At 39.8% G+C, this 26,608-nt stretch overlaps 1 protein-coding gene across 6 annotated transcripts in view; it reads right to left on the reverse strand.

Moving 5' to 3' along the window:
* Window positions 1–13,497: 13,497 nt before the first annotated feature.
* Window positions 13,498–26,608, reverse strand: part of IQCH (IQ motif containing H) — a 187,065-nt gene continuing 173,954 nt past the window's right edge. For 4 of the 6 annotated variants that reach the window (XM_084783866.1, XM_084783869.1, XM_084783865.1 and 1 more), the window contains 3 exons: window positions 22,064–22,125; window positions 16,965–17,073; window positions 13,498–14,026 (listed from right to left, as the gene is read on the reverse strand). In XM_084783866.1, the coding sequence (XP_084639992.1) occupies window positions 13,892–14,026; window positions 16,965–17,073; window positions 22,064–22,125 (306 nt within the window). In that variant the 3' untranslated portion in view covers window positions 13,498–13,891. Of the gene's footprint in view, window positions 14,027–16,964; window positions 17,074–17,122; window positions 17,238–22,063; window positions 22,126–26,608 lie in introns of those variants that run through there. The other 2 variants (XM_084783867.1, XM_084783868.1) reach the window with 2 other exon arrangements.

The raw sequence follows: 26,608 nt of genomic DNA on the forward strand, positions 1-26,608 counted from the left end.
ATTATATCCAGTGCTGGAGGAATTTGCAAACTTGGAGCTTAGTAGCTCAAGTGAATCAGAAACAGAGAGACATAATGAAGAAGAGGAATTTAATTCTGAGGAAAAGCAAGATAAAAAGAAATATATAGTCGAGCTCAGACAACAGTAAGAAAAAAAAGCAGGAGAAAATAATAATAATAATAATAATAATAATAATAATAATAATAATAATAATAATAATAATAATAATAATTTGTACCCGGTACTCGATGTATTCACTAGCTTGCATTTAAACAGTGAATCAGAGTCCGAGAATTATGGTGAACAGGAGGAGTTAAGTATTGAAGAAGAAAAAAGCCTAAAGGAGGTAACAGCTCCATATGAACAGGAAAGGAATGTGCCAATCAGGGTGACTCCTTTAGCGCCCCCTCCTTACAATCCAGTGCATCTGGATAAACACAAAGTTAATAAGGGGAAGGCTTTTTGATCTAGTTTTGCAGAACCTAATACTTGGAAAAGAATAGCTGCTGCCTTCTCTGTCTTTGAGGACCATTATCTAATGCAGGCCTAGCAGCAGCAGTCTTGGCAGCCTCCAAGGACAGAGGGCTTAAAGGAGTCTGTTTCAACTGTGGAAAACAAGGACATATAAAAAAAACAGTGTCCTTCGGCACAGAATAATAGCAGGTCTGTTCAACAGGAGAATGCTAAACGCCCAGGCCTCTGCCCTCACTGTAAAAAAGGGAAGCATTGGGCTAATGAGTGTAGATCCGTAAGGGATATTAATGGAACACCTTTACAAAAGGCGGAGCCAAAAAACAGGAGACAGGGCTCTCGGCCACAGGGCCCACAAATATATGGGGCCATGCAAAAACCATCCCTGCGCCCTCCGACAGCCCAAGGAGAGCCACTACAGGTTCAGCCGGATTGGACATCTGTGCCACCACCAGATGTGTATTGACTCCCCAAATGGGGGTCCAGCCAATTGACACTGACTTTAAAGGTCCATTACCTCCAAACACGGTTGGGCTATTGTTAGGTCGATCCTCATCCGCTATAAAAGGGCTGTCTGTAACTCCAGGTGTAATAGATGAGGATTATACCGGAACAATTAAAGCCTTGTGTGCCTCGCCTCGGGGAATTACAGCAATATCCCCTGGGGACAGAATAGCTCAATTATTAGTACTACCCAGCCTACACAAACAGTTTCCCTCTAAGTCTAAGGAACGAGGGGATAAGGGCCTCGGGTCCACAGGGATAGATATTGGATATTTATCTTTATCATTAGAACAGAGACCTACACTGTGCCTGTCTATAGAGGGGAAGACTTTTAAAGGCTTGCTGGACACAGGAGCGGATCATAGCATTGTAGCAACTAAGGATTGGCCAAAAAATTGGCCCACTCAAGTTTCCTCACAAACTTTACAGGGATTGGGTTATGCTGATACTCCAGCTATCAGTGCCAAGGAGTTGACTTGGAGAGATTCTGAAGGACATAAAGGAAAGTTTACTCCTTATGTTATGCCATTGCCAATTTGTCTCTGGGGAAGGGACGTCATGGAACAATTAGGATTGATGCTCACTAATGATTTAAAAGCTAATTACTCACCTCAAAGTGTCAAACTAATGCAAGGTATGGGTTATACCCCGGGTCAGGGATTGGAAAAATATTTACAAGGAATTTCAACACCGTTACAAGCCAAAGGCCAATCCTCTACTAAGGGCCTGGGTTTTTCCTAAGGGTCACTGAGGATGCTATTCCCATACCTTGGAAAACAGAGGAACCAGTATGGGTTCCTCAGTGGCCTCTTTCCTCTGAGAAATTGACAGCCACTCATGCCTTGGTAAAAGAGCAATTACAGGCTGGTCATTTAGAATCCTCGCAGTCTCCATGGAATACTCCTATATTTGTTATTAAAAAGAAATCTGGAAAATGGAGATTATTACATGATTTGAGAGCTGTAAATGAACAAATGCAAGTAATGGGGCCTATCCAGAAGGGCCTTCCGTTACTGTCAAGCTTGCCTAAGGAATGGCCAATTATTATTATTGATATAAAAGACTGTTTCTTTTCTATCCCTTTGGCAAGCCAGGACTGCCCACGATTTGCATTTAACAACCTGATAATAGATTTCAATGGGGAGTACTCCCTCAGGGCATGGCTAATAGCCCTACTATGTGTCAGCTGTTTGTAGCTCAGGCACTTGCACCTATTAGAGAAATTTACCCTAAGATGCGCATGTGCCATTATATGGATGACATACTCCTGGCTGCACCAAACTGTCAGATGCTGGATTCAGCTTACATTCAGACAATACAAAAATTAGAAAGCAAAGGGTTATTTATAGCCACAGAAAAGGTGTAAAAGGGAAATATTGGTTCATTTTTAGGTGCTGTCATTTCTGACAGTTATGTTAAACCTCAAAAGTTACAGATACGTAAAGATAACCTAAGAACTTTGAACGATTTCCAAAAACTTTTAGGAGACATTAACTGGATTCGGCCCTATCTTAATTTACCTACAGTTGATTTAAAACCCTTGTTTCAAATTTTAGAAGGACATGCCCATATCTCCTCACCCAGGGCATTGACGCCTCAAGCAAGGGAAGCTCTTCTTAAGGTAGAACAAGCCATAGAAAAAGCTCAACTCACCCGTGTAACCCCTGGTGAGCCTATTTTCTTGTGTATTTTAGCCACCCCTTGTAGCCCTACGGCAGTATTATGGCAAAAGGGCATTTTGCTTTGGATTCATTGCCACTCATCTCCTAGTAAAACGGTGGAACATTATCCATCGAGTGTTGCTGTGTTGGCTCAACAAGGTTTGAAATCTTGTTTAACCCATTTTGGGCAATATCCTGATGTTATTGTTACCCCCTATAATGCCCAACAATTACAGGTGTTATATGCCACAATTGACGATTGGGCAATTTTGAGAACTATCTTTCCTGGGAAAATTGATAACCATCTCCCTAAAGATCCTTTATTGCATTTTGCATCTACTCATCCTATTATCTTTCCTAAGGTGACAGCTACAGAACCTATTTCAAATGCTATTGATATTTTTACAGATGGGTCCAAGACAGGGCTAGGAGCTTATATGGTATCAGGACAGGAGCCTGTTCAGTTACAATTTACTCCTGATACGCCACAGTTGGTGGAATGCCAAACAGTTCTTACAGTGTTTCAGCGTTTTGCTGAGCCATTCAATTTAATTTCTGACTCCTGCTATGTTGTTAATGCCGTACGCATGTTGGAGGTAGCAGGAAATATTTGTCCTCGTAGCCCGGTGGCACATATTTTAAAAGATCTCCAAAAGGTTATATGGTCTCGATGTCATCCATTTTTTATTCAGCATATTAGAGCTCATTCATTACTGCCTGGCCCTATGGCTGAAGGCAATCGCTTGGTAGATGCTGCTACACACTCAATAGCTTTTGCAGTATTTGACAATGTTAAAGCAGCCAAAGAATTTCATTCCCTATATCATGTACCTACTGCAACTCTGAGGAAAAATTCCAAATCTCTCGTGCTATGGCAAGGGAGATAGTTACTAACTGTACAGCTTGTGTGCCTTTTCATCATCCTCCGCATACAGGAATTAATCCCCGGGGATTACGCCCTGGAGACCTATGGCAAATGGATGTAACACATGTTCCACAGTTTGGAAAACTTAAATACATGCATGTGTCCATTGACACCTGCTCAGGGGTAATCTTTGCATCTTTACATACTGGAGAAAAAACAGCACATACTATTACCCATTGCCTTGAAGCTTGGGCAGCCTGGGGCAAACCCAGAGAATTAAAAACGGATAATGGTCCTGCTTATAGTTCTAAAGGTTTCCACTCATTCTGCGGCACTATGCAAGTTAAGCATGTCACTGGATTGCCATATAATCCTCAAGGACAAGGTGTCGTGGAACGCGCTAATCAGACCATAAAAGAATTGCTGCAAAAACAGAAAGGGGGAATTAGCCAAAGGCTCACCCCCAAGAATCAATTATCTTTAGCATTATTTACTTTAAATTTCTTAACAATTGATTCTGCTGATCGCACGGCAGCGGAGCGTCATAGTGATGTCTCCTTTACCAAATTCCCTTCTGTAAAATGGAAGGATGTATTGATAAAACAATGGGGAGGCCCGGATCCGGTAATAGCTAGATCCAGGGGAGCTGTTTGTGTTTTTCCACAGGAGCAGAGTGATCCAGTGTGGGTCCCCGAGAGGCTGACACGGATTGTTCAAGAAGAAAGGCAAGATGACAACAGGCCAGAAGAGAACCAGGGACAGAACTCCATGGAAGACGAGCCTGTTGTTCCTGACTCTTCAGACGTTCATGCTTTTCCGGAGTAGTGTCCAAGCCTTAGAGCTTTGAGTAGTCACTAGAGCATGGCCTTTTCCCATGCCAGTACATGCTAATTCAACTGTGCTTCCCCATTTTTTCTCCACCTCCTGTGAAGGAGAGATTTCTTGTGCCTCTGCTTTTGGGGAAGACCCTAAACCATTTAATCAATCTAATTTTCATTTGCTTGGTACTCTTTGCTTTTCATTTCATGGCTTCATGCCATGTATTCGACTTCAACATACCACCTTAAGTGCCTGGCTGAAACCACAGCAAATTGTTAGCCCTCAGATTGATCTTGGTACAGGGGCTTCTGCTACTGCTGTTCCTTTACAGTCCATTTCCGTTAGTTCGGATGGAAAACAACATGTACCAAATACAACAGCTGAGACTTTTGATCAGGTTGTTAGTAAAACAACCACCGCCCTCTTAAATCAAGAAAAGTATAATGCGCATTTTATTCATGGCCTCCGATTGGCAAATCAGTGCATGGACCTGATTCAAGAACAGGTGGAAGAACTATATAAGATGGTTCAGACCGGATGCATTTCGCATCATGGTCAAGTTTGCATCACTCCAATACAGTATGACTTTACAGCTTCTTTTAATCAAAGTAAATTGTTATCAGAATATCTTGCAGGAAATTGGACGCTGGAGGCTGAAGAGCTATCCCGACAGCTGTTGGTCAGCATCGCATACCTGAATGGAACCCGAATGAAACCCGTTACTCTGGGAGAATTCACCTCTTGGCTGCATTCTGCATTTTCTTACTTTAAGGAATGGGTGGGGGTGGGAATTTTTGGAGCTTTTACCATCTGCGGTCTTGTGTTTTGCCTCTGGGTCATTTGCAAAATGAAAAATAAGCATACCTGTGATAAGATGCTTATGGTCCAAGCTCTATTGGCAATTGAGCAGGGCGCTTCCCCCCAAGTGTGGCTTGCAAGCCTTAAGAAATGAGCTTCCCTTGATCACATGGCCTTTGCACCTGACTGGCCTCGTTGCCATTGCACGTCAGAAGGCATGTGTTTCCCTTCCCTATACAGGACGGCCATAGCACCCTGCTGGGACTCTACCCATTGCACGCAGGATGGTGTCTTGTATTGACATCAATTTACCCCTCGATCGGATGGTACACAAAGTTGTGTCATGCCTTGATCGGAGTATTTCCCCACTGCTCATCTTCTTATTAAACAGAAAAGGGGGAAGTGTAAGGAGCCAGCCACCATTGTGCCAGCCGCACCCAATAATGGCGCTGGTCTGTGTGCTGCTACCTGTAAACAATTGCCAGTACGCATGCGTTTGCTAGAGCTATCTTTAGTTGCCCCTCCCGTCAGGGGGACTATGCTAATTGCAACTACGCTTGTGTAGCTGTTGAGCTATCTGCATTCATATGTTAATTAGGCATTCTGCCTGAACCTGTGAGGTGTTAACACGCCGCTTTAGATGGTATTTAAGTTCAAGCTCTAGGGGGGTTCGGGGTCTTTCGCTTCAGCTTCAAGGGGCGCTCCCAATAAAACGTGTTTGAGAAGGATCCTGTGTCAAGCGTCTTTCCTGCTGGCAGGAGATCGCGTCAAAAAAATACTGTTTGAAGTAAAAAAATGTTTGAATTGCTGACTTAAGTTTCATAAAAATCATTCAATAAATTTTGGCTTAGCATTAGGACAGAATTTATTTTATTTTATTTTATTAATTTGTTCATATTACATCTCCCTTGTATCCTCCCATTCTTCCCTCCCTCCCATTTTCCCCTTACTCCCCTCCCCTATGACTGTGACTGAGGGGGACCTCCTCCCCCTGTATATGCTCATAGGGTATCAAGTTTCTTCATGGTAGCCTGCTATCCTTCCTCTGAGTGCCACCAGGTCTCCCCATTCAGGGGACGTGGTCAAATATGAGGCACCAGAGTACGTGTGAAAGTCAGACCCCACTCTCCAGTCAACTGTGGAGAATGTCCTGTCCATTGGCTAGATTTGGGTAGGGGTTTGAAGTTTATGGCCTGTATTGTCCTTGGCTGGTGCCATAGTTTGAGTGGGACCCCTGGGCCCAAATCTGCCTATCATAATGTTCTTCTTGTAGGTTTCTAGGATCCTCTGGATCCTTCTATTTTCCCATTCTCCCATGCTTCTCTCATCTAGAGTCCCAATAGGATGTCCTCCCCTCTGTCCCAGTTTCCTGGTTAGTGAAGACTTTCATGGGACATGCTCCTTGGGCTAGTATGCAGATATAAGTGAGTATATACCATTTGACTCTTTCTGCTTCTGGGTTAACGCACCCATTATGATCATTAGGACAGAATTTCTAACAATTTTTGAAATGGTCCTAAACATACTTATACCATTTATACAAAAATATTGATATAAAAGTATTTGTCTACTTGGAAAATTATTGAAGCTGTATGTTTTGTAGTAACAAATGTTAAGCTGATTCAATAAGTAAGCATGTCCATCTTATTAGTGGGGAAATTTGCTTTCATCTTTAATAATGAAAAATTATATGTATATAAATTTAAAATAAGTTTGATTTATTATCAGTACATTTTTTATTGGCATGTATATTTTATACATCCAGAGCTGTGTAAATATTGTTTGGGTGAAAATATGTTTGTAATGGAAAGAGTTTAAGAAGCCCTGTCATAGGTAATGCTAGCCTTCCTTAAAGTTGCTGGAGAAAACTCAAGTTTGCTAAAAGAACTTACTTTTCATTCAGATAAATACATGAAGATAGGGCTCCTGACCATCTAACTCTGTGGGAGGGGAGGAGCCTGCATTCATAGGTGAATTTCACATGAAACAGCCCCTTCTTTCTTCTTGCTGTTTTTCACCTCTCTTACTCTACCAAGCAGCTTTCTGTTTCCTAGTTCATTTTTCGTTCATAATAATGCCTAGCTACCTCCGCATAAATCCAAGTTGATTTCAGTTCACACTGAACTTATTGTCTTAAGTAGTACAATCCTGATTTTAAATACCCTTACCCACTCTAACCAGTATGTGGTCTTATTTACCTTTAAAATTATTTAAAGCATACATTTGTTCTTTCAAAATATACATACATATAAAAATGACTTGCATTTCAACACAGTGACTATTCTACCACCCTCTTTGCCCCTTTCTCACCCTCCTGCTTCCCTTCACCCTAGTCCACCCCCCACCCCCCACCCCGGCTAGCATTCCCTAGAGTATTAAATATGTGCACTCTTTCTGTCTGCAATTTTCCATTCTATATGACTAGAGATCCTTTTATGTCATTGAGTTTATCAGCATTTCACTCTTTTTCGTTGCTGAATAGGATCCTATTGTCTTATTTCATTCAGTGGGGTTTTATTTTCTCCACTTATTTCTTCAGTGAGTTTTTTCTGGTTTTTATTTGGTAGTTCCGATAGACTTTTAACACAAGTACTTCTGTAAGCATAGGGTTTCCTATTCTTTTGGGTAAGTACCTACAAATGGAATGGCTAGATTATGTGGTAGGCAGAGTAGAATATGGCTTCTAATGTTACATGGAGGTCTTAGGGGTTATTTCCCACAAATGAAAATATGGAAATAAGCTATGAAAGACTTGTTGAACATTTATACCAGTCTGGTTTTTCACTACTGTTGGAAAATTTTGGAGTTTGTTGTTTTATCATTTCCTTCCTACTTTCTCCTTGTTCTTTCCTCTCTTGTATGTATGTATGTATATATATGGTCACACACACACACACACACACACACACACACACACACACACACACGGGGGGGGGGGGGAGGGAGGTGGAGAGAGGGAGAGAGAAAGGAAGGGAGAGGGAGGGCTCATGTGTATACATAATGATAGCTGCAGACATGAAGCAAAATGTTACAGAGTGGAAAAGAAACACTTTTGGGAAAACCCACTATCCCAAAACAAAACATAAAACCCAGGAGTTGAGAAGATGGCTTAGTCATTGAAGTGCGTACCTTGAAAGCATGAAGACCCAGAATCCAAATTATTTTGTTTTGTTGTTTTGCTTTTGTTGTTAAGACAAGCCCGTCATGGTGGTATACATTTGTAATCCCAGTGCTGGGGATGCTGAGACAGGTGGTTATCTGTAGCTAAATAGGCCAACTATCCAGCCTAGACTACCTGGGGAATTCCAGGTCAGTGAGAGAATTTGTCTTAAAAAGATAGACAGGAACACCCAGGGTTGTCCTCTGGCCTTCACATCTGTGTGCACATTTGTGCCTTTCCACACATGCAAATACACACAAAGTAAAAAAAAAAAAATCTCCCCAAATCTATTTTATGCACTGATACAAAAGCTATATTTCCCTGTGCTATATTTAGGTTGTTTTTACCAACAGATTTTTAAACAGCAGGGACATGCTTGTTATTTACTGTTTTGGTGTCTTTCCCTCATTTACATAAATACCCCAGAAACCAGCAGTTTAAAACTAATAAAAGCCAAGGCCCTCCATCAAGTGCAATAAAGTTTCACAACCATGAGTTAGATTGTTAGAGTGAAAAATAAACCTATATATGTAGTTATGAAGGTTTTTTCCTGCAAAGTGTATAATCACATTTCAAAGTTAGAACTTTCATTTGAAGTAGCAATGTTATAATAATGCTTAAACATTTATGCAGAATGTTTCATCTTTGAAATACTCTTCCAACACTGGCTATTTAATCTCAGTGGCTTCCCTAAGGAGCAGGTATTACCATCTGCCATTTATCTAGATAGAAAATTGTGGAAGGTATAACTAGACTAAAGGGAGGGAGGGCTGCGACAAAAAGTTTCTTGTTCTTATTAAGTCTTTGTTTCTTTGGTATGTAGCTCCAAGAAAATCCATCAGGTTTCTAATAGCAATATAAATAATAGCTCAGTTTATATCAGCTCTTGGGTACAGTATTGACAGTTCTGTGGCAGATACTGCGGAAGGAATGGTGTCTCAGTACATTCTGTGTTGCTATAACAAAATACCTGAAGCTAGGTTCTTTATAACAATTAGACATGTATTTGACTCATCATCTGATGGCTAGAAAGTCCAAATAATACAGTGCCAGATTCTGACTAGGGGCCCCTTGGTTATATGACAGGATGGGAAAGGGACGCAAACAAGTCAAGCATTTATAGTAACCTTGTTTTACAGCTGACTCTTGTGGAAAAATTAACTCCTTCCTCGGAAAATTGCACTAACCACTTCCAAGGGTGATGCCCTTGACCTAACTATCTTTCATCAGGTTCTGATCTTCCAGCTTTCAATGCTGTTACATCTGGAGACCAAGCTGCCAGCACATATACCTTTGGGGGCACACTAAAACTATATATGTAACAAAAGGGAAAGAATCCTTAGTACATTCCATTTTCTAGTGAGAAAAACAAAGGCAGGCTATGGCCACACCACCTCAAGCAGACCAGTCTTGTCTGATCTTGGAAGATAAGCAGGGGCTAGCCTGGTTAGTACTTGGAAGGGAAAACAGCAGAAACAAATGCTCCCTCCCTTCCTCCCTTCTACTCTCGTGTGATCGTGCCAACTTAGAGCTTTCCAAATAAGACTGTGATTAGTGCATTTGAGGAATTGAACAAATGAGCGCTACACATTAAAGCTAGAGGAACAGTAAAATAAAACTAATGAACATTTATACTTTTGGAAATATAATTAATGTACGCTTGAGAAATTTTGAAAGATAAACATTTAAATGTTAAGATACTTATTACTTTCCCCACAGGGACAATGTGGGGAATTAATGAGATAACAAATGCAAAGTGCTTTGAGCTCTTTAGAAGAAAGGTGCCAGATGAATACAAATGGTTATTAATTGTTAAAGCTATCAGATGGTTGCTAATATATTACTCATGATAGGAAGTGTGTTTTCATACTTGAGAAACAGGATGTTTATAGTCCTTAGGATGATACAAGTGAAATGACCCCCTTCCCTAGTTATCATCTGTCTTGTCCGAAGTCTCTTCCACCTCTTGAACCTCATACTCATTTCTCAAGACTACATAATGTATCTTTCCTATTTCCAAACCAGTCTTACGGATCTCATACCTCAAGAGAATTCTGTTGATACCATTTCCTTCCTCTCTTATTTACTTTATCACTTCATTGTGATGTCTTATGATACTGCCAACTCACAAGTAGATTTTTTGTTATATTAATATTTATTTTCAGTATAGTACAAGAAAGTTAAAAGTATATTAGACTAGCCATCACAAAGACAAACTTACTACTTTAAAAAAGGGAGGGGGACATGAGATTGGGAGGTTGAAATGTAACTGATAGGTGTTTTGGTCAATGTTCTATTGCTGTGAAGAGACGCCATGACTGAAACTCTTGAAGGAAAGAAAGAGAGAGAGAGAGAGAGAGAGAGAGAGAGAGAGAGAGAGAAAAGAAAGCAAGAGAGAAAGAAAGAAAGAAAGAAAGAAAGCAAGCAAGCATTTCATTGGAGCTGGCTTACGGTTTCATGGATTAGTCCGTTGTCACCATGGCAGGAAGCATGGCGGCATGCAGGCAGACACTGGGGCAGTATTGGAAACTACATCCTGACCTGTAGGCAGAGAGAACCCTCAAAGCCCATCCCCACTGGCACGCTTCCTCCAGCAACGCCAAACCTCCCAGCCCTTTCCAGTAGTGCCGCTCCCGGCGAGCAGACATGCAGGCCTGTGGAGGCTAACCTTACTCAAACCTCCACACAGCTTAATTTCCTCAGCCTACCTATTCTCACTGTAGAGAAATGTATTGAGATGTAGAGTTGGGGACTCAGCAACTCTTAAACGGTTTCCTTAATGTAGCTGTATGATATTTTTTTATTGGTGAGTTAATTAGAATAAAGTAATATTTTAAAACAATAAGATTTGTTTGGCATGGTAGTGCATACTTTTAATCCTATCACTTGGGGTCAGAGAGACAGTTCTTTGTGAGTTTCAAGTCAGCTTGTTCTACATAGTTTGTTCTAGGCCAGCCAGGGCTGCATAGTGAGATCCTATTTTAAAGTAATACATAAATTAAAAATTTATATTTATTTTTGAAAACCTTATACACAGATATAATATATCTTGGTCATATGTACCACCACTGCTGCCACCACCCCCATGCACTTGCTCCTGCCCTCCTCTGGACTGCCCTAGCAAGTTCATTTTATTCTTAATTTATTTTCCTATATTTTAGGCAACACACTATAACTTGTTATAGATGAAAGCAAACCTGTTGTGTAATCTAGAGCAAGTGAAATTAAACTTTCTACTTTACACAGAAATGTTAATTCATGGCCAAAAGGAACAAATCTCAAATTTATTTTCATTTAACCTAAAGCATGGAGTGAAGAACTCTTATTAGATCTTGATTTTTTTTTTCACACTTAAGATGAGGACAGTGGTAATAACTTGAATGGGTTTGCTGGGAAGATGCAGTAGAATCACAGAGCGTCTGGTCCAGTATGTACCCAACCCTAGTAAATGCTCAGTAAGTGGCAACGTTAAGTAACTGGTGGATAGGCGGTATGTCAGAGGACAGCACTGCTGCCTGACGGTTTCTTTAGAGCTAGTATGAAATGAGAAGTACATTAAAGCGTCACCAGTAATGCTCTCCTAAGTGGTGAGTGCACTTTGCTACTGTGACAGATTGTCAGCGTTAGCCAGTTGGTCATATCTTACACAGAATTAGCTCTACTGTTCAGCAGAAAATGGTACATCATTTTCCAAGAGTTCTTTTACTAACACAGGTCAGTAAAACTTCAGCAATCTTACCTCACTTGACCGTGATTGGGATACTTTAGACACTGCACACACATAAACAAACTCGCGTTCATGTTGAATTTACTTTGCTAGCTGTACAATATCTTTGTAACATGTATGCGCTGATATGGTCTGTGCTTCTTTGCAAATGTTCTGTAATTACATTTCACTAATTTAACTGGTCTTCTGGCTTCTTCCACTTAGTTACTTGACATGACTGTTTTAGTCTATGGATATGTTTGGGCAGAGAGCCTTCTTTCTATTGCTTTAGTATGGACCTGTATCTGAAGAGAAGGCCTGAGTTTGTAATCAAGTGTTTTGTGTTCAAAATAATGAAGTATGCAAAGGAGGCAAGTGGCATTGTTTGAGAAACCAATCATGTGTGTGTGGGGGCGGGGGGAGGTAGAGAAGAGTAAGCTCCTCTACTGCTGCCAGCAGCTCCAGGCTCAGGAGTGCTAATCACAGTCCACACTCGGAACTTCCCTATGGCTTTAATGGCTTTGTGAGGAGGGCTTTGGCCATGCGAATGATCCACTGCTGTGCTGAACAAAACGGAGACAGTTTTCTTTTAAAGTCCAGAGCAGATGAGAGCCATAAGGAGACAGAGGGTTTCATTTACTCTCAGGACATGATGGTGCCAGTGAACTAATGAGTCTCCTGGACCTTATGTTGCTCTGGCTTCGATATAAGAGTGACTCTAACGGGCATGTAGCACTTCCTATCCGTCAAGTGTCTGGACAATAGGCCCCTCGTATGGATTAGAGAGATCTGGCAAGAAAAAGAGGTCATCACTGTACCTAGCACAGACAGGAAACCTGGCTAATTAATGTATTTCCTACAATGGCTGAACAAAAGCAGACACATGAGAAATGTTAATTTTATCACAGAAACTCTTAGCCTGTGGCTGAAGCAGTTTTAAAATGATTGAAATTCCACAGACAAAACAAACGAAACAAAAAACAAAACCAACGCCCCCCAAAAAACCCAAACAAACTTCTAATCCCCAAATATATGTAAGTGGTTTTTATAAATGTGAAGTTTGGTCTTTAATACTGTATGTGATTTAGGTGTGGTACCTTGCCTATTTTATCTTTCAATAAAGTTGGCAAATGGAGAAATATTTTTAGACAGTTATGAAGCAAAGGCTAAGAATGGCAGCACTGCTTAACTTCAGCTATTTGCCCTTTAAAAGGTACAGTTAAATCCAGCTTGTAAAAATCCTACTGTTGTATCATATAGAAAACTAGCATGAGGGATTTTCATTGAGGCCAGGGACTTCAGTTACACTGTCTTAAACTAAGAGCAGATACTGCCACCTAGATACATTCCGATGCCACGGTTAACTTCACGTTGGCTTTTCCTACTCTGTGAAAGCAAGAACAAATAATAAGGGCTTGGTACAATGTAAACAGAATAGATGATTTTAAAAAAATCATTTAAAACCGATTTAATTGTTTTGGGGAAAAAGAAGACACTTATGTTTTGACAAATAATGATAACTATGGTTTATTGAGTGTTTTAAATACAGAAGCTAAGTGACTCTTGGGGACAAGAAAACTTATAAAACACAAGAAAACAAGAATGACACAGTACGGAACACATGGAGAAGTAGATGTAGGAGTGAGCCAAAGGCTTCCTTCTGGTCTTTTTTCCTGAAGCCACTTTGCGAAGAGGGCAGGATTGCTTACCACTCACAAGTGGAAACACCAGTAGGTTTTAGTTTAATGAGTAAAATGACACCACATAATAAACAAGGTTTTAAAGACTATAAATTACAACTTGTTCTGATTTACCTCTTAGAAAATAAGGCAAACTAACTTCCCTATTTGTGCACAGAACAGCAAAAGGAAACATTGTTCTTTCTTGCTCTAGACAGGTATCCAAAGTCATATTGCATCTATGTGTATCTCAACAGGGTCATACATCCTATCCGCATTTTCTTTGGTCTGTTTTTCTCCTTCAAATCGCATTTTATTTTCCTCTGTTACTCCTAAAATGGTTTCAATGTCATCAATGGTAGCCTGTGAATACCAGTAAAAACAATTATTACTTTAAAGACTTCTTACAACACCCACCCCTCAAACATTTATCCTTTTTTAGAGTTCAGTGTGGTTTAAAACCCTCTACTCAAAATCTGCTTTACTTGCTGGTACCCTTCTACACATCACTGATTGTTAGACATGCTGATGTCAGTTAAAAAAATGAGCTGGAACTCAAAAGTTTTATGTCCTAGAATTTTTATGTACATTAATCTAACAATGAAAATATTAGGTTTATATTTTGCATATCTTCAGATTTAAAAATTTTTACTTTTCTAGTTAACTTGGTGTACTTAATAAGGAGCATTAATCCCTGAAAGGTAAGAAAACAGATTCTTCAGTAGATAATTTAAGAAGTACTGGCCTAAGACAACAAAGCTAGTAGTCTGAAAGAATTTATTTTCATTGTTTTCTGGCAGCAAAACTGACATCTTCTGATTTTACTTTCTGTCTTCCTATTTTCCTTTATGTGTATTAAGGAATTAGCTACATAATATGAGACATTCTTTTTATATAAAATTCAGTAAGCAAAAATACTATGTAATTCCATAGCATCTTTATCACCCCAAATAGGAACCTTGTACCCATTAGCAGTTGTTCTGCATTTCTTCCCTTTTACCCAACCCTTGGCCACCACTAACCCATCTCCTGTCTATGGGCTGGCTTGTTCACTTCATATAATGGAACCATACAGGACTTACCTGTCTATACCTGGTTTCTTTCACTTAGCACAATGTTTTCAACATGAATCCATGTTGTAGTGCATACACACTGTCAGCACCTCATTCTTTTTATGGCTGAAGAATATTCCACAGTATTTGGAATATTGTGGATATTATCTGTTATTGTGGACATTATCTATTCAGATTCTTCACTTGTATACGCCTTTCTATTATTGCACGATAAGAGTATTTTTATACATCCTGGATACTACAGACTTCTCAAATATATATTTTGCAAATATTTTTTTACCATATTGTATGTTTTCTTTGATAAAATCCAAATAATTTGTTTTTACTTTAGTTGTTCTGCTTTAGGCATCACAACTAATAAACCATAGCTAATGCAATGTCATGAAGATGTCCACCTATGTTCACTCCCAAGCATTTGATAGTTTTAACTCTTAAATTTTGGTTGTTGATCCATCTTAAGTACTTCTTGGAAAGGGTACCTTAGAGAAGTCCAACCTTATTATTTTTAGGTTTTGTTTGTTCCAACAGCTTACATTAATAAGACTATTTTTCTTCCACTGAATTGTTTTAGTGCCATTTTAGAAATTAATTGGTCATTAAGTATGGATTTCTGTTATCTCCATTTCTTCCTATTATGCATACATACAGTTTATTTAGTTCACAACTTTGGAGGCTGAAAGTCATAGATTGGGTACCTCTATTAATACAGCCGCTCACCACTTAGCTGCAACACATCAGAACAGATGGCACCATGGGAACTTATTCAACAAGAAGAGACCTCATGTCAAGTCAGGAAGCCCAGAAAGTAGAGAAAGGCCAATCTTGTGTTTTTGCAAGGACTAAACAGTATTCCATGGAAATTCCATCAGTCTCTTCCAAATGAGATTTCCCCAATAAATTCCCCACTAGCTCCAAGTTTTACAATGTCTCATGTCATACTGGGAAACTGGAGACCCATCACAGGAGCGACTGGGACACATACTCAAGCTGTATCAAACCATTGCAGATCCTTTAGTAACCGTGCACAGTGATACAGCACTAGGTGTTGCATGGAGAGACACCTTCTTGGGCCATACTATCCCAAACCAAAGATTCTGGCTTTGTTAGTTTGGATAGAGCGCAGGAATCTGTTATCTTAGGAAGAATGAGAGTCTAGCATAGACTCTGGTAAGGAAACAAATTACTTTTCAAAATTACTGATTTGTAAGTTCAAATTGACTTTGACTATTACTTGGTTTCTTAAAAGGTAGTAGTGGTCAGCAGCTAGAAAGTGTGGGCTTGTCCTTGGGCTTTAAGATTACACTGTGAAAGTTTGGAAACATCAGCTTGGTCTAACTTGTATATTTTAAAGAAAATAAATTATATTTATTTATTTATTTATGTCAAATCATCTCAGTCATAGATATACAAAAACGATGCAGTCTTTTAGGTCTTAAATCACTTTGAAGAGAGAAGCATTGTTATTAAAGGAGTTAAACCCAACCCTAGCTTGAATTTTTAAAACAATATATATATGTATATATATGTATATGTATATATGAAATTTTACTTGAGCTTTCTATTTAATAGAAAGGCAACATGTGATTTTTCCAATTGGGTCCTTAAAACTTGCTTATTAGAGCTTAGCCATCTGCTCTCTTCAGTAGTCGTCTTCCTGCATTCTAGAACTTGGAGTCTTTGGTTCTTTAGAGGCCATATAGAGGCTTTAAAAAGTTAATGGTGAAGGTCCACCCAACTTTGAGAAATGAGGTGAGTGGATGACCCACATAGGTGCTTGGTTTTTTCTTCTCCTTCTCTTTAACATACAGTTCTTGGGTCTGAGAGTGTGACTCTTGAAGCTAGGCTCCCCAGAAATCACTAGCCAGACATGCACTATGTGACGTACAGATAGGCGCATCATAAATTAGTTACAGTCTAGATTTTGGTTCTGGTGTGACGTTTCAGCTTCACCTCCAACATCAGAGAGCTCTGTTGTCTCTTGAGCCTGGCTTTCAAAATGGCAGCGAGTTAAAGCAAGTCTACTATATTTCAAAGAAAAAGTTTCAAACCATTAAATTTAACTAACGGGTTCAGTGGGAACCTTACAAAATTGACCCTGCTCATTGTAAAATATGTACTGCTTACAAGAAAAAAAAAACATGGCTTAGCACTTGTTTACAATACAGCATGAGGTATTTTCAGCCCTTGTATAGAAATTAACCAGGATCGTTAGTTAATTAACACCTCACCTTAAAATTGGTCTCGCCTTGCATATTAGGTGCTGATATTTCTTGATGGATGATGAAGAGATTGCGAGCAAAGGTCATGAGGACCCCCTGGAGATCCACACCGATTGTTCTGTTAATGATATCCAAACAAATGAGTTTACCAGCGATTCTCCTCACATGCTTAAAAACAATCGCCCTCTCATTTGTGCGGCTGGTGATGGAATTTAATGAGTATTTTCAATCTCACAAGGTGGCAATCTTCAGGGAGATATGAAAGATGAGGCTCCATTTTAACTTGTCAACAGAAAGGATTTGTGTAATAAATATTTTTTATTAATCAACAGCAGAATATAGCACTAGGCTCAGTCGTTTCTACTACTAAGCTAGGACAGCAGTGCTGATTTAGAAGAGAATCGTTGCTAAGTGTCATTCATGTCTAACACTTCTCTGCTTTGTAGAGACGTTTGCATCTCTGGTTTCTGGAAGCTTGTCTGAGTTTTATTTTCTATTTCATGTGAACAAGTAATTTCTGCTACTTATGAGTAGCTCATGTTCAAAGATCCTTGTCCCTATTCATCAACAGCTGCTGTTACTCTATACCATTTATACCAACGAGAACATGTCACACAAGTCAATTATTATTGTGTGTTTTAGCGGGAGAAAATTCAGAGAACTTCCTAGCTATTTTTTAAACCTTACCAAAGGGAAAGCAAAACCAGTTAAGTGTATGGGTTGTTATTATTTCATATAGAGTTTCACTCTGTAGCCCTGGCTGGACTAGAACTCACAGAGCTCTGCCTGCAGCGTGCTGCGATTAAAGGCATGTCCCACCATGTCTGGCACGAGTGGATTAATTTTTAATAAGTGTTACGTCCGAAGGGAGATAACATTTAAGAGAGATGCACCTTGGGTCATCTGCAAGAATGAAGACCAAACTAGGACTGCTTCAACAGTCACTTCCTGAAAACATGCCCTGAAACCAAAGCTCCCTGGTTCTTAACACTGGAGTTTGGTTGGGCTTTGTTTGTTTCTTTTGTCTGGCATCTGGCTGTATGGAAGCTACTTAACTCTACTTCTTCACTTCCTCTTTCCAGTAAATGGCTTGGACTGAAACAGTGATTCTGGGCTTTTTGAGTGTCCAAATCCAAGGACAAGCCCACCCCTTATACAGACAACTATTAGAAAATACCTTTCTTTTAATAAAATAAACAAGTTGGGAGTGGTTGCACATGCCTTTAATCCTAGCATTTAGGAAGCAGAGACAGGCAAATCTGTGTGAGTTCCAGGCTGGCCTGGTCATGTTGCATAGTTCTAGAACAGTCATGGCTACAAGCATACAAATAACAAAACAAGTAGTCAAAATCAATTCTAGACTGAGTAATTTTGTAAAGTAATTTGTATTTTATTACCAGAGTTAGTGTTAGACCCTGGGTTTGAGGGCAACTGATTTCTGAGATCCACCAAGATTAACAAAACCAAGATCTGGGTTTGAGCGGCTAAGAATGTCTGTCTTCATTAAGCTCCTTAGGCATTTCTCATGTATACATTAAAAATCAAGATCCATTTAAAAATTGTAGGCATATGCATGCATGTGTGATATAGTCCACAAGAGTTTAATGCCTTCTTTCAGTTTTAGAATTGTGTTTATATTTCCCTTCCTTGGAATTTCTCCACCAATTCTGTGTCTTCCAGAGATACCCCAGAGTAAATGGAGCTGTGGTGAAGATATCCCAGAAAAGCCAAACCACACTTGTCTGGTCTGTAGAGTCATCCCATCTTGATCAGTCTCCCATGTTCCCTAAAAGGGTGACTGACTGGTGTTCTACAACTGGCATGACATGATTTCAGTAAAGCCAAACAAAGCTGGGCCATCTCCGTAACAGCCTCTTTGAAAGTTCTAGAGAAAACCAAGGATTCACTTTTCTTTTCTGTGTAGGTTGCATAAAATGAGATTATCTCCTGGATACTTCCTTCTAAATAGGCTATTCTTTTTTTTTTTTTTAATTGGTTTCCATATACTCAATTTCTTTCTTTTTTTAAATTAATTTATTCTTGTTACATCTCAATGGTTATCCCATCCCTTGTATCCTCCCATTCCTCCCTCCCTCCCATTTTCCCCTTATTCCCCTCCCCTATGACTGTTCCTGAGGGGGATTACCTCCCCCTGTATATGCTCATAGGGTATCAAGTCTCTTCTTGGTAACCTGCTGTCCTTTCTCTGAGTGCCACCAGGTCTCCCCCTCCAGGGGACATGGTCAAATGTGGGGCACCAGAGTACGTGAGAAAGTCATACCCCACTCTCCACTCAATTGTGGAGACTATTCTGACCATTGGCTAGATCTCGGTAGGGGTTTAAAGTTTACCGCCTGTATTGTCTTTGGCTGATGCTTTAGTTTGAGCAGGACCCCTGGGCCCAAATCTGCCTACCATAATGTTCTACTTGTAGGTTTCTAGGACCCTCTGGATTCTTCTACTTTGCTATTCTCCCATGTTTCTCTCATCCAGAGTCTCAATGAGATGTCCTCCCCTCTGTCCCAGTTTCCTGGTAAGTGAAGGCTTTCGTGGGACATGCCCCTTGGGCTGATATGCAGATATAAGTGAGTATATACCATTTGAGTCTTTCTGCTTCTGGGTTAACTCACTCATTATGATCATTTCTAGCTCAATCCATTTGTCCACAAATTTCGGGAATTCCTTTTTTTAATAGCTGAGTAGTATTCCATAGTGTATATGTACCACAGTTTCTTTGTCCATTCTACTGAGGGACACTTAGGCTGTTTCTATGATCTGGCTATTATGAATAAGGCTGCTATGAACATGGTTGAGCAAATTTTCTTGTTGTGTGCTGGAGCATCTTCTGGGTATATTCCAAGGAGTGGAATAGTAAATAAGCTATTCCTAACTGTCCATATTCACAGCTTAGTGCAATTCCTTTTGTGTAGCTGTCCTTCTACACTTTCATTCAGGTACATACAAGTGACAATTGCAAGGACATCTGGAATCTTTTCTATAGTCAGAAAACTGAAATAAGCAAATTTTGTACAAACATAAAGAATGATGTACCTTAACTCACAAAAGTCTAATAATCTTTCCATAACTAAGGTTCCTCTGCAAAGCTGCCACTTACTGTAACTTTAGTGAACAGAAATCTAGGGTGAGGATCACTGGATATATGACCTTCTTTGGGACCAAGACAAGTCACATATCTTCTCTAGGCCTGCTTGCCAGTAAAGGATGAGTAAAGGAAGGGGCATACAACGTAGCAGAAAAGGCAGTAGAATTTGGTCTATGTCAATAGTGCTCTTTCAGTAGAATGTGTGAGCAACAGTGACTTACTAGGAAGACACTGACAGGACCATTTCTGCTGCTGAAGTTGGGATGCAGGTTAAAGCATCCTTGCCTGAACTTTCAGGTGCAGGTGTATGGACAGCTGGTTGAGTTCCACTTGGCTTCCAATCTGATTGTTTTTTCTGTGGGCCTCAGTATAAAACCTACCTTGCTGATAGGTCAGCTCGATGACTAGGGGCTTGTTTATGAAAGTCCTTATAGCTCTTAAATTCTATCATGGTTTTCTCTTGCCTGGTACTTCTAAGCCTAGGGATTCACCTGCATAAATCTTTCTGTGGCAATTATATCAGAAGTTTTTATATGCCCTGTTTTTTTTTTTTCAAGACAGGGTCTCTCTGTGTAGCCTTGGTTGTCCTGCACCCGCTTTGTAGACTAAGCTGGCCTCAGAACTCACAGTGATCCGCCTGCCTCTGCCTCCCGAGTGCTGGGATTAAAGGCATGTGCCACCACGCTCGGCCATATGCCCTGTTACTACTTCTCTATGCCACCTGTCAGTTTTGAGACACAGCTCTTTCTCTTGACACTGCTGGTACCTGTCACTTGCTGAAGAGCTTACTTCACGGTGATTTGCATCTCCCAAAGTGGCCTCGTTTTTAAGATCCTATGGTCAGGTTCCCTCTTCATGACTTTCAGACTGTCTGTTTACTCACTGTGGTTGAGCTTTTGTTAGAGATGTGAGTGAGCTAGCTGCCTCAGATGCCCTGTTCTACCCACCTGAATCCTAGGTCTGGATTTGGCCTACCTGGCTCCCTGCCTTGTCCCGTATGTATGAGGGCTTATCTAGTTGCAGGCCTAGGGCAGCTTGTTTTCTTGTCTTTTGTAGTTTGCCTGTCATGCCAGCTCGTGGACAGCAAGAGTTCATATCTCTGTGTTCTCATTTCTAGTTTTTGTAAGTTCCTGAGCTTTTAAAAAACATACTTGGAGCTTGCATCTTTTCCATTTAATTAGACTTCCACTCTGGAAAATACTTTTTTTTTATTATCAGCTTGCCAACATCAAATCCAATTGGCTGCTTTGTTTGCCTAGTCACAGTAATTGCCTTGTTGCCTTTGCCCTGCTGCTGCCCTAGCATCACGCTGGCTCATCTGGAGAGTGTAAGCAACTAGGTTAGGGCTCAGAGCAAGGAGGGAGCTGAGGGACAAGATATTTAATGGGAAGCAAAAAGCAGCTACTTTCTTGGCCCCTGTTATTCTGGATATAAATACTAAGCAGATGAAATGAACGCATGTTTGTGTGGATATTATATTTCTGGTACCACAGCACTAGATTAAACTGTAGCCACACTCAACTCCGAAGGGGAAGAAACAGCATTTCTATAATGCAAACACATTAATGCAGGTAAATGGCTCTGCCATGAGGACTCTGCTCAGCATATACATTCCCTGAGAAGACTGCATCAAAAGTCCAAACTGGCTCCAGCCCTACTTTTTGGAAGAACATCCACCCAGTTCACCAGAGCATGTTTCAAGGCATGCCAGAATGACAAGTAGCTTATCATGGGAGTTGGCTCCTATGAATAAAATTTGAGCCTTGTATGTATGTAAGCTTATGTTAAATGTGGATTCCTACCTGATAATTGTGGTTAACTATATCTAAAACCTGACACCAACATTTACAGGCACTTTTGTGAAGTACTTCAGGTTCTAAATAAAACAAGGTAGACTTCTGAAAAATCAGCATGCTGATTAAAATTCAAGAGAAACACTAATCTTGTTGGTTGTTATGGACAACTTTTTAGATTATTACATCCAGTAGACCTACTTCATACTTACAACATGCCCAACTTGTATCTCTTCAGAGGTTCATATAGTATAAAAACAGTTCCTTGTCTGTCCTGTAAGTTTCAGTGAGAAGAAAACAAATAGCATATTTATATAGGAAACAAGGACAATATATTCTACCTCAGGTACCAAGACTGACCATAGTTGAAATCTAGAGCTACCATTAAGTACCATTTAAGGGAGCTGCCTCCAGAAAATAGAAGCATGGCCCTTATATTTAGTACAAATCTTTTATTTATCAGAACCATCTATTGCACCTGTTAACACAGCATCTTCACAGGTATCATCCAAGCTCAGAAGCCTTGGACTTGCCTTTATGTCCTTATTGACTGATTATTACATCAAAAATTGAAAACCACTGTGTCTAAGAGTTTGAGGGTGGGGGAGATAGCTCAAGTGGTTAAGTGCCTGCCTTATAAGCGTGAGGATCAGAAACACACATATTGTAAAAACTGATTGAAGGGACATACTTATGACCCTAGCATTGAGAGACAGAGACAAGTTGATTGATCCCGGGGCTTGCTGGCCAGCCAGCCTAGCCTAATTGGTGAGTTTGAGGTTAGTGAGTAACTGAGGAATGACAGCAAGGTGGTTCTCTGTCTACCACAGGCATATGCCCACACATGTACATGTATGTAACTACATGCACACAAATGAGCATGTATATATGTATATACACAATGAATTTGAGTTTCACTGGGAAATCACATGTATATCCTACTACCTTATCACATAGATTTTGTAAGACATTTTATAGCTCTGTAAGTGATAGCTTGAAATACTTACTGTCTGTGCTGGTTTGATGGAGAATGGTCCCCATAGACTCATATGTTTGAATGCTTGGTTCCCAGTTGGTGTAACTGTTTTGGGAAGGATTATGAGGTGTGGCCTTGTTGGAGGAGGTATGTCACTGGAGATGGGATTTGAGCTCTGTCTGTCTCTGTCTGTCTGTCTCTCTGTCTCACTCTCTGTATCCCTCTGTGTTTCTGTGTCTCTGGCTCTTTATCTCTCTCTCTCTCTCTCTCTCTCTCTCTCTCTCTCTCTCTCTCTCTCTTCTTCCTGCTTGTGGGTCAGAGGTTGGAAGAGGTATGTATTTTTGGTTGTGAGTCCACCCTTTAACAGCTGAGCCAGTTAGTTCTCCAGCCCTTGGAAGACGTATTTAATGGGAATGGATTTTGAGGTTTCAAAAGCCCATGCCAGGCCCAGTCTCTCCCTCTCTCTGCCTCATGTTTGTGGATCAGGTGGAAGCTCTCTGCTGCTGCTTTCACCGTCATGCCTGCTTACCAACTACCATGCTCTCCACCATGATGGCCGTGGACTCACCCTCTGAAACTGTAAGCAAACCCCAATTAAATGCTTTCTCCCATAAGTGTCCTTGGTCATGGCATCTCTTCACAGAAATAGAACAGTAACTAAAACAAATACGTAGTTTAAATAGAAGTTTAGCTTTTAATGACTGCAATATTCAAAAGTTTAGTACAGCGTTTGAGAGATAGATGGCTCAGTGGTTAAGAATGTATTCTGTTCTTGCAGGAAGCCTTATTTCTGTCCACAGCACTCACATCTGACAGCTCACAACTGTCTATAACTCCAGCCCCAGGGGATCAGGGCCATTCTCTAGCTTGTGAGGGCACCTGCATCAGGATTATATGCCCCCCACAAAAACATAAACCCCACACAGACACAAATACACAAAATTACTATACTCACCAGGAACATACCCATATAGACACAGACACGCGTACACATAATTAGAAGTACATCTAGGAAGCCAGCTTAGTTCTTTCCCACCAGCCCTCTCCGCCCCCTCTTCTAGATCAACTCCATTCCTGCCTGGCATCAGATGGCCACCACAGAAGCGGGCTCTGTCAAGGACTGCGCAGCCCCCACAGTTGTCTGGGATCCAGAGTATGGAACACTCGCCCGACAAAGACAATACTAGATACAGACACCAAGAAACAGCTTAAACAACTCCAGCTGGGCATGGTGGAGCACACCTGTAATCCCGGCACTTCGGGAGGCAGAGGCAGGCAGATCTCTGTGAGTTTAAGGCAAGGCTCATCTACAAAGTGAGTCTAGGACAGCCAAGGCTACACAGAGATACCAAAACCAAAACCAAACACCAAAACCTAACCAAACAAAACAAACAAAAAACCCAGTTACCCAAATCTCAAATTCTGGAGCTCAATAACATCATAAGTCAAATAGACCTAGTCAACATTTACAGAAACTTCCACAAAAGAATCTACTTTTTTCTTAGCAGCTCTTGGAACTTTCTCTAAAATTGACCACATGCTTGCATACAAAGCAAGTCTCAACAGATATAAGAACACTGAAATAACACCCTCCTGTCTGATCACCGTGGATTAAAGCTAGATACCAACAACAACAGAAACAAAAGAAAGTATACAGACTTTATGGAAATTGAATAACTCACTGTGGAATGAAAAATGAGTCAACACAGACATCAAGAAGCATACTAAAAACGTTAGAATTGGATGAAAATGAAAACATCATACCCAAACCTTTGGGACACAGTGAATGTAGAATGAATTCATAGCACTGGATGACTAGATTAGAAAAACAGAGAGCTGAATGGTGATGGTGCACACCTTCAATCCTAGCACCTAGGAGGCCGAAGCAGGAGGATCTCTGAGTTTATGGCCAGCCTGGTCTATAGAGTGAGTTCCAGGACAGCCAGGCTACATAGAGAAACCTTGTCTCAAAACAAAACAAAAACAACAACAACAATAATAATAAAGTGGGGAGATTTTCTGCTAGTAACTTAGAGACACACCTGAAAGATAAATAACAACATGAAGAAATAATACCCCCAAAGCATAGACATTAAGAAATAATCAAACTCAGGGCTGAAATCAATGAAATAGAAACAATCAAACAAACAAGCAACACAAAGACTCAATGAAACAAATAGTTGACTCTGTGAGAAAATCAACAGGATTGACAGACCTTTACTCAAATTAACTAAAAGACAGTGGAGATCTAAGTTAATAAAATTAGAGATGAAAGGGGGGATATTACTACAGTCACTGAGGAAGTGAAGAGAGTCTTGAGTACATACTTTTAAAATCTATATTCCACTAAACTGGAAAACTTAAGTCAGTGACTGTCTTGAGATACGTAACTTACTAAGGTTAAATCGAGATCAAATAAGCAATTTAAACAGACCTGTAACCCCTAATGAAATAGAAAGTTGTAATTAAAAGTCTCACAACCAAAACAAACACCAAAGGCCAGATAGCTTTAGTGCAGCATTCTCCCAAACCTTCAAAGAAGAATTAATGATAATACCCCTTAAATTATTTTACAAAATAGAAACCAAAGGCATCTTTCATTAATTCTTATGAGATCACTATTATCCTGATACCAGAATCACACAAAATAAAACAACCCAACAATAAAATACAATATTATACCAATATTTCTTATGAATATAGATGTAAAAATTCTCAATAAAATACTTTCAAACTGAATCCAAGAACACATAAAAAATTGACGACTGTGATCAAATTGGTTTCATTCCAGAGATGCAGGATGGTTCAACATATATAAATTAATAAAACATGGTCCACCACATAAACAGACTGAAAGATGAAAACCATATGATTATCACATTAGATTCAGAAAAAAGATCTTTGACAAAATACAACATCTTTTCATTATAAAAGTCCTGGAATGACTAGGGATACAAGGGATAAGGCTCAATAGGGCAATTTACAGTAAGCCCACAGCCAACATCGACCTAAGCAGAGAGGAACCTGAAGCAAGTCCACTACAATCAGAGCAAGACAAGAATGTCCACACCTATTCAATATAGCACTTGGAGGCTTAGCTAGAATAATGCGACAAGTGAAGGAGCTCAAGGGGATCCAAATAAGAAAGGAAAAAGTCAAAGTATCTTTATTTGCAGATGATATAATATTTTTATTTTTTAGATGATATGATTTTAATACATAAAAGACCTTAAAAGCTCCATCAGAAAATGTTCTATATCTAATAAACACTTTCAGCAAAGTAGAAGATACAAAATTAACACTCAAAAGTCAGTAGCCTTCCTACATACAAATGACAAACAGACTGAGAAAGAAATCAGGGAAACAGTACCTTTTACTATAGACACACACACACACACCAAACAAACAAACTTGGAATAATTCTAACCAAGCAAGTGGAAGTCTTGTACAAAATCGTTAAGACATTAAAGAAATTGAAAAAGACTCTAGAAGATGGAAAGATCTCCCATCCTCATGGTTATGTACAATTAATAGAGTGAAAATAGCCACCTACCCAAGGTAATCCCCGTTAAACACAATCCCCATAAAAATTCCAACACAATTCTTTACAGAAATTTGAAAGAATAAATTTTATATTCATATGGAAATTCAAAACATCACAATAGCTAAAACAATTCTGAATAATAAAAGAACAGCTGGAGGTATCACCATCCCAGCTCTCAAGTTGTACTACAGAGCTATAATAGTAAAAACAGCATGGTTACTGGCATTTAAAACACAC

The sequence above is a fragment of the Acomys minous genome, assembly GCF_964271855.1.
Source record: "Acomys minous genome assembly, chromosome: 5".
Taxonomy (NCBI): domain Eukaryota; kingdom Metazoa; phylum Chordata; class Mammalia; order Rodentia; family Muridae; genus Acomys; species Acomys minous.